Source organism: Branchiostoma floridae, chromosome 3 (genome assembly GCF_000003815.2).
Source record: "Branchiostoma floridae strain S238N-H82 chromosome 3, Bfl_VNyyK, whole genome shotgun sequence".
NCBI classification, from domain to species: Eukaryota; Metazoa; Chordata; class Leptocardii; order Amphioxiformes; family Branchiostomatidae; genus Branchiostoma; species Branchiostoma floridae.
The window spans coordinates 2,722,339-2,731,347 of NC_049981.1; the positions used below are offsets into that span (position 1 = coordinate 2,722,339).

A 9,009-nucleotide genomic window follows, 5' to 3' on the forward strand; every position below is an offset into this window, starting at 1 on the left:
AGCCCAAACGCAGAGAAAGTTCTGCATATACTTAAAGTTCTGCGACGTGTCTGTGTGCTCCCACATCCGTACGATTTCGTACGGAGGTGGTACTTACCACTTACGCATCCCAAAACATTGCATACATTTTTGCACGTAGACAACACGCAGTACGGCGGGTTGTGCCCTTAGCTTAAGGCGTGTTGTGCCCTTAGCTTTAGGTAGTAGATGATGATAATTCAGGGTAGCGCTACGTTACTTGAATGCAAAAATTCTTACAACGAAGCTAAGGGATGCAATTCAGATGAAGAATTAAACTTACCGACAGTTGAAGAAATTGTAAGATCTGTAGGACCCTACTCAGCTGGGTGTCCGGAGCTGTGTGGACTGATTTCTTGGCGACGTCTGAGGCTGGCGGTGCAGCAGTGCAGCTTTGTACTGGTTCTCACCTGTTCAACAGGTCTTCTGGTACCCATGGTGATGTCATGTCACCAGCACCAACTCTGTCACTTAAAATGGATTGCTTGACACAGCTAGGCCATGTTGATTTGATTATATGGATGACATCCTCTGGGAATCGAAAAACTGATGCGAGCGTGCGAATAATGATAAAAAGTTTGACCAAAAAATGTTGCCGCGCAGGTTCAGATTCCGTGGTTAGCAAGCGAAAGTATTGAGGATGGTACTCAGGCTAGTTTATTTTGGCTTATTCCTGCATACTAGTAACTGAAAACTAAGGATATGAAATGCTTTGTTGATCGATCAAATGAGTTGTTGATCGAGTGGGACTACCCTCTAAATGGAGTTCGTCTTTTCTAGGGGATAGGTTCACAAACACTGAAAACACGAGAGGTACCACAACGCACATTACCTGTCATAGTCAAATTTTAGCTCCTCTGCAACGCATTTTACTTGGTGTTCTCATTTTAAACCTATATGTAGCTATAGAACTCAGTGAGTTTCTTTATCCCGTATAAGGTTCTCTCTGTCCACTCGAACAGATCAAAATTTAGTCAATGCTAGCTGTGAGGTTTGAATAACGCCGCAAAGGGTGTCGGTTAGGAGTTATTGACCGCACAGCCATTTAAACACATTCAAATGTTGACAATCTGTTCATATAAAAGCGAGATTTTGTACGGTTTTAACATGGCTAAAACAGACCATAAGGGTTGAAAAGAAAAACGTTAACTTACTATTTACTTTTTTAAGGTTTCATTCAGCGTTATGTTGACCCTTTCAAACTCATTGAGGCGAAATTGTGTCAAAAAACGGTGTCAATGGTTAGTTATTCAAACAAGTCTTCATATGTTGGCGACTCAACGTCAGTGAACAAACCAATGTACTCAGCGTGGTTTTGAATGATTTTTCTCTTTTTGTTTGTTGTTTCAGTACCTTTTTACTCCGTCTTAAACGATTTAATTTTTACCTTAAAGACAAGAGTTATGTAGGCCCTCCGGGGTGCACCTGGATAAGACGCCCCTGGCCTTCTTAGACAACGGTTGACCCCTTCAATTGTTATTGATGTCAACTGAAAGTTGGGTTGATGATGATGGATATGTCTAATTTGATTTTCTGTGCCCCCTCTTAGAATAATAAGTGTTACCAGCGTACATCGCACGTTTCAGGTGGAAGATTACGCAACCTTGATGTCAAACAGCGACACGTGCGTTCATTGACCTTACCAGAATTGTGACTGTTACTGTTTAGAACAGCAAACCGCACATGTGGTTAACGTGTTTATTAATTAGCTAACATTGCATCGAACGAACAATTGCTCATAATTGAACTTACAAAAAGGCACTTGGGTCGAAACAACTTAAATTCAGCAGGTTGACCTTACTAAAGTTGCAACGGCAGGTTCACCTTACTAAAGGTGTAAATAGTCTGTTTAAAATAAAAGTCAACTACTATTAAATGTGTACTAACGTGCCATATATGGAGATAACAAATGATCAAAATCAAACTCACTGAAGGCACGTGAGAGAAAGATACATGACAGGTGTTTTTTGTTTACTACATAACATGCTTTCATTTTTAATAGAGTGATTTTCTAACTTTAACACTTCTTTTAACGCAAACATGATGACTGCACTTAAGTTGTAAATAACGAATAATCACTGAAATGAAACTCACTAAAAGGAACGTGCGAGAAAGAGACATGGCAGGTGGATGTTAACACTTAACGCTACTTTTATGCGGACATTACAAACGGATTCACTTTGCCAGTCAGTGGGCACTTTTCCCCACTGATAAGGTTGTTTCTTCCCACAATCTAAGAAGCTGAGTTGTCTGCGTGTGCACAAAGCACAATGATTTAATTTTGCGTCTCGTGGTGCGTTATAATGATGGTGGCTTCGTGTTAGACCAGCCTTTCAAGATCACTGACACAGACATGATGTTTAATTACCGGTGTCAAGGGTTAGCAAATGCAAATTGTCACCATACGTTAACGAGGACAACGCCCTCGAACGACCTAAGGCCACATCAAGGAAACTTTATGGATGACATCCTATGCAGAATGCAAAAATAAGGAGATAACGCGAAAAAAACAAGATGGGTAAAAAAAAACAAGATTGCTAAATTTTCAAAATAGACACCATAAGCGTCGTAACAAGATTTGAAGTGACAAAACGTGGCATCACAACTAATAAGGCATTTATTCCGATAAAAGAAGTGAACTAGTGTAGTAAAAGTGACACTAGTGTGGTACATTGGTATCACTACCCAAGTTGGCAACTACATTTATGATGTCAATATTTGTTGCACTTTTACAACTATCAAACAAGTTTCACTTCTGAAACCACCCCTGGGTATCGTCTGGTAACAGCTAGGGTAGGACGCCTCATGCGTGCCGAAACGTGCCTCAGTCCCGCTGCTGCACCTTGAAGCGCAGTGTACAGATCTGCATGGGCTGGAGAGACACTGTGGCCGACCCGGAGTCCCAGCAGCGGAGAGCCTCGGACTTTGTCCGCCCGCCTTCTGTTAAAGTGATGACATGTACGATGAAATAAATGAACACCTTACGAAAGTTGCTGCACGTTTACTTGTGTCACATATGACAAGATCATGCGAATGAAACAAGTTTTAACTTCGCCGCAGTACCAGGGGGGGGGGGAGAGCGAGAGACAGAGAGAGAGAGAGAGGGACAGAGAGAGAGAGAGGGACAGAGAGAGGAGGAGAGAGAGAGGTAGAGAGGGGGAGAGAGATAAAGAGAGGGAGAGAGAGAAAGATGGATGGAGGGAGAGAGAGGGGGAGAGGGTGGACAGAGAGAGAAAAAGAGGCTCAGAGGGAGAGAGAGAAAGAGGGAGAGAGAGAAGGAGAGAGAGAGGGAGAGAGAGAGAGAGAAAGAGAGACAGAGAGAGACAGAGACAGAGAGAGAGCAAAGTCACCAACGGAGATAGCTAGTCTCGTGATGTCGCGAGATTAAATCACTCCTTGATCAAGATGTACTGTGCAGACATCGAAAATTCGGAGGTACGTGTCTTACGTGCTTTCAAAGAGTAAATGATTGACGAGTATTCCATGAACTGACCTGTGTTCCATGCGAGCCGCTGTACCATGGTGGCAGGGTAGTTAGCGCCCAGGGTCAGCTCTTCCACCGTGTTAATTTCCACCTCGAAGGGCTCAAACAGTCCCTTATAGAACATACGAAATTGTTAAAAACGTTATGCCAAGATCATATTTGATAATAGTTACTATAGACCGTAGGATCTGCACATCTGACAGGTCCATGGCAATAGCAAATAGCAGCCTTACCGAAAATACACGGAAATCCGAGATTGAAACATAAGATAAAACAGTTTTATTTTGTTGCTTACTCCTTTAGGAAATTGATTTTCTTTTCATAATCTATGGTCCAGATTTCGTAGCCCACCCTGTACATTATTATTTAGTTCACTATCATAGAATGATATCTCGCACCCCCGGGATGTCTCCCGATCATTTTAAGGTATGTTGTTCTATGGCCCTGGTTCAAGGATCATGATTCAAGGGCTCTTTATGCAAAGTTATGCAAATTAGACGATTATGCCGATTATTTAAACAAGCATAACGTGAGTAATACTTGTGCAAATAAATCAAACTTAGAGAAGGTCACGATCAGCAGAAGAGTTTTACTTTCCTGAAGAAAAATTACCTTTCAAGATATCTTAAAGTATCTTGACATTTTAAAGTATCTAGAGACATCTTCTACCATTCTAGGATAGTGGACTAAATACATTATTACACTAAATATTACTGGGTGGGCTACGAAACCACATTTCTAAGCCTCTTCTGAGAATCTCCTCTTGGACTACTAACCGTCAAAGTCACGTTCTGAGGGGCGCCGCCCTCCGCCTTCTGCAGCTGATTCTCCAGCCTCATCAGGACCGTCTCATCTTCAGACATCTCCAACGTCAGCAGGTGAACACTGGATGGCAGTTCGCGCTTCATAGCTGTGTACTAAGACACAATAAATAGAGACTGGTCTTAGATCCGGGAATGATCGCCTCAGTTTGAAAAATCACACATTTTCTTATTAACAACCAGGATCTATCACCGATGGATAATATAAAATATATACATCTGTGTTCACCTTACGCATTGTGCAGTAACAGTAGCAGAAACAGTGCAGTACACGCAAAGATTATTATATAATTGCAATACAATATGCATCACTTAAAAGTCAGATAATATAGATGCACACAACTTCTGCCTTGCGCCCTCCAGATTTTTTTTACTAATCTGATCAAGGTGTCCGCCTAGGTTTCTTCTTTTTAAATCGTTCATTCTGTGTGTTGATTTTAAACGGGTTTTGTTAATATATCAATAAAGATCATGTCAACTACTGTCATCCATCTATTCCTTGATTAATTCACATACGAACTCACTCACTCAATATTTCATTAATTAATTCATCTATTAGCTAATCAATTCATTTCCCATATTCACGTATCTATGCAAATGACCACACATGGACGCTCTCATACATTTGTGCGGAACTCTTTCCTGTACTGCTTGGGATCGTTGCCACCGGCGAGACCGAGCAGGACGGACGGTGCCATGTACAGTTGCTCCCCGAGGGCGCGGTGGAGCTGTCCCGAGCTCTCAGGGGTGTCCAGCAGGAGATAGTGCTTCCCACGGACAACCAAACCGTCTCCGAACACTCCTGAAATGTTTTAGTACCGTACATCGTGAGAGAACATCTTTCATTACATTGGTCAAAAAGTCCAGTGTCTCGGTATGCCCGTAGCCAGGTTTTTGGTTGGGGGGGTTCTTTTTAGTACTTGTTGGACCATCGAGCACATCAAGCTGCCTAGGGGGGTCCGGGGGCATGTTCCCCCGGAAAAATTGAAATCTTGACCCTCTGAAACGCCATTTCCTGCATTTTAACGGACAAAATTCGCTGGCTAAGTTTAATGGAATTTCTATTGAAATACACAAGACTTTTGGCATAAGTCTTTGAGGCCGACTCCCCCAACATATTTTCACCATGTCCGACGCCAAAGGCAAGAGGCGTCGCAATGAAGTCCGGGCGAATTTTGAGATCTGGACCCTCTCAAAAGCCATTTCCTGCACTTTCTGGGGCAAATTTTGCTGATAGACTCACTAAAATTGAATGAAATGTCTATAAGTGAAAAATGCAAGTCAGTCATGCCTTTGAAAAAAATCTTGGACATGAAAAAGTGGACATTTGAGCCTGAAAAAGTGGACCTTTGAGCCTGAAAAAGCGGACCTTTGAGCGTGTGGGGGGGTTCTTCCCCCCCCTGGCTACGGGCATGAGTATTGGATGACCGGGGGCACCATCATGTCTATGGTGCCCCCGGTCTCTGTTGTCCATATGTGCTACGAAGACAGTTCTATCTGCATAACGTGACGCCATGGAAGAGTGGATTGCTCAAACCTCCACAAAGACAGGAGTTGGTCTGTCGAAAATTTGTCAGAGTCATGCTGTAGTTCGACTTTGATCCAGAATGACGTCTACCAACGCAGATGAACTTCAAGGTTTGTTTATTAACAAGTGTGACAAAGTACATTACACAGACTTCAAGATAAGTCAAAGGTCTCTAGTATCTTACCTGTCTCATTCAGTGGTTCCCCCACGCCATACCCATCATCATAGAGCATGCGCCTATGGACCTACATGTTCAGGAGTCAAGCAATATTGACGTTACCATGACAGAAAGGCAGACCATGGGTACCAGCTGCGTAACACTAGTTACCGCTTAACACTAGTTAGATCACATTTATTGCTAACGTGAATTTGATACATTCATGTTAGTTCTAAATATGACGATAAGGATGAGATATGTATTTTGAATAAACGCCCATACCATGAGTTCCAGAGATCCGTTCCTTAGGCTACTGCCACCCTGCGATCGGTCAGTGAGAACAGTCAGCTGCTTGGACTTATCCTGTGTTCACAAGAAGACTGTGTTCATTAATTCAGTTGACAAGGAGAGGATAATCAAGTTTTTGTCCACAATGTAAACTTTGTGACAAGCACAAATAAACAAACAAGCGAAAAAATGAACAAAAACTCCACAGCATCCGTGCTGATAAGTTAATCGGATATTGGAGTTCTCTTTTCTCATAACCAATAGCGTCCTTTATCTGTTACGTTTAGACATCTTCTTCAGAGCTTCTGAATGGAGTTATGCTTCTCGCCTCTAAATGTAGCTGGTGTAGGTGGCGCTTCAAGGCTAGAACACAATCCCAAACGTGGCTAAGTTTTTACCCCCCCCTCGTCCCAGTTCATCACTGTGGTTGACTTTCTCATCTAGACCAAGCGCCATTTAAATTGGTTACATATATCGTCGAGAAGCAGAACTCCAGTCAGAAGCTCTGAGGAATATGACGTAGATGTCTGATAGACATCTAAATGTAAGCAGGTAAGAGACGCTTCTTTTATGCATGAGAAAACAAAAACTCCAATACTAGTATCTTCAGTGACAAGTTGATCATTAGCTCAGTATATCTCAACTCAAAATCTACTTTTAACAAATTAAAGAGGCAACATATTGAGTACCTTGATGAGTATCCTGCTATTGACGGGGTAGTAGTTGCCTGCCACCGGTTCAGTCTGGTTGAGTTTCCACGTCAGACGGCGGTCCACAACCCGCGCTAGGAGCTCACGTCCGTTCGCATCTGTGTAAAACGTGCTGTAGTAATGACAAGGAATTGATTACTTCAGAATAATAAATTCTTCGTACTACACAATCAAGTGGTTTTCGTTTCGGGATTCGACGTTTCGGTGTCTCAGTCACCAACCTCTAAATTCTAAAAGGTTCACTTTGAGCTGCAGCCTAGGTGTGCTGCTATCAGATGTGGTCCAAAAATTACTTATATTAGATAGTTTATATTAAATGCGGTCCCTCGGCTAGGTGTTTGAAGACAGACACACCTCGAGCATATAAAAGATCATTCTAAACCTTTCGAAAAAGAGTGTGGACATGTCCCGGTGTGCGATGTTCCAGATCATACTGACAGTATGATCTAAAACATCGTACCCTGGGACACGCCCATAGTTGTGGGTTCACTACACATTACCCGGATGGAGGCCTACAACTACAGTTACGGTCATGGCTACATGTTCTTTAGTAGAGTCATTTCTACGAGTACGTACAACCAGGCAAACATTCATGAGCATGTTATGTTATCCATAAAATTTACTTTGCTGTAGCCTAATCAGGAACTGCCGACATTTAAACCCCCACCTGTCGGACATAATGTCCGTGTCGAACCGAGAGATGATCTCCTTCCCCAGATCGTCCTTGATGGGGATCGGTCCCACTGTCCACTCCAGCTCGGCGTGGCGCTGTCCGGAGTACAGCCGGACAACCTGGCTGACCCACGGGCTGAAACTCTGCTGGACCTCCTGACACAGCTGTCCATCAACCTTACAAAGGAACAACAAAATCACGTTTGAACTGACAACAAACATTACATTTTGCTTCAAACCGACACTGTCTTAGTACGGTGTACGGGTACAGAACCTGTTTGTATTGTCGGACAGGTACGGAAAAAACGAACTTGAGAAAAAAATTAGTAGACCGGATTTTGGACCGATTGGAAAATGAACAGATTATACCGGCAGGCGTTCACGTGTTTTGGGGCTTACAGGCCCAAGAAAATAACAAAGGAGAAGTAGAGAAGAGTTGATAGTCATTTTAACCAAGCTTCTACAGTCAAATTTGGTTTACGTTAACAGTTTACAAGAAGATATTGTCCATTCACAAGTTTTCACATACAATCAGGTCCAGGTTCAGGTCCGTACCTGTAAGTAAAATCTTCCGGACCTGGACCGAACCTGGACCTGAATTTTCTGTACCGGTGTGACAGCGATCTCGCCCCCCCGGCGATCTCGCCCCCCCGGGGGGCGAGATCACTAGCGTTTTCGCCCCCCTTTAGCGTTTTCGCCCCCCCCCCCCAAGAGCAGCTGGTTACTACATATTACAGGTGCGCTACCTGGTACTATACTGCACCTGGGGAGTAACGTATATGGTGTGTTACCTGGTACCTTATGGCACCTTATTACTGTACCGTAAGATGCCTGTCATACCTCGAAAGTCGATACTATATTGTTCGGTGCAAACATGACATTGAAATGAAAAAGACAATTTTTGCAGCTGAGGTGGCATAAAAACAGTGCTACTGCGAACGTATAAATCAACACCGTCTATGGTACGGAATACGTCAGCTATATGTTTTCAATTTGTCACGTACAGTGTTTTCTTTCTTGTGCTGGAAACATTTCCAAAGCACTAACAAAAACACACGTGAATAATAGTTTCTCATTATAAACACTATCTACGCGCAGGTTGATATAGCTGTTGCTAAATGCTACACAAACACTGGTAAAGTACCAGTCTTAAGAAACACGGGTAAAATGCATCAGTTCCTAAATACTAGAAAAATAACCAGTCATGTTGGAGGTGAAGATATCCCTTGGCCAGGTGCATATACCAAAATGTGCGTTATTCTAATTAATACCTAATATTTGCATAATTAATAAAGACATTACATAGTTCTTTTGTGGTCACTTCATGGTAG

General features: G+C 42.7%; 2 protein-coding genes across 2 annotated transcripts in view; both read right to left on the reverse strand.

Annotated features, from left to right (window-relative positions):
• The window catches only part of LOC118411064 (putative tyrosinase-like protein tyr-3), an 11,067-nt gene extending 10,612 nt beyond the window's left edge, over window positions 1–455 (reverse strand). The window contains exon 1 of the mRNA XM_035813066.1: window positions 302–455. The gene's annotated coding sequence lies outside the window, so the exon portion shown is untranslated. The remainder of the gene's footprint in view (window positions 1–301) is intronic.
• A 2,157-nt stretch (window positions 456–2,612) lies between these two features.
• Window positions 2,613–9,009, reverse strand: part of LOC118411065 (lysosomal alpha-mannosidase-like) — a 19,237-nt gene continuing 12,840 nt past the window's right edge. Inside the window, exons 19-26 of the mRNA XM_035813067.1 lie at window positions 7,674–7,855; window positions 6,986–7,118; window positions 6,291–6,371; window positions 6,036–6,096; window positions 4,947–5,125; window positions 4,279–4,419; window positions 3,512–3,614; window positions 2,613–2,958 (exon numbers count right to left, since the gene is read on the reverse strand). Coding sequence (XP_035668960.1) covers window positions 2,843–2,958; window positions 3,512–3,614; window positions 4,279–4,419; window positions 4,947–5,125; window positions 6,036–6,096; window positions 6,291–6,371; window positions 6,986–7,118; window positions 7,674–7,855 — 996 coding nt within the window. The 3' untranslated portion in view covers window positions 2,613–2,842. The remainder of the gene's footprint in view (window positions 2,959–3,511; window positions 3,615–4,278; window positions 4,420–4,946; window positions 5,126–6,035; window positions 6,097–6,290; window positions 6,372–6,985; window positions 7,119–7,673; window positions 7,856–9,009) is intronic.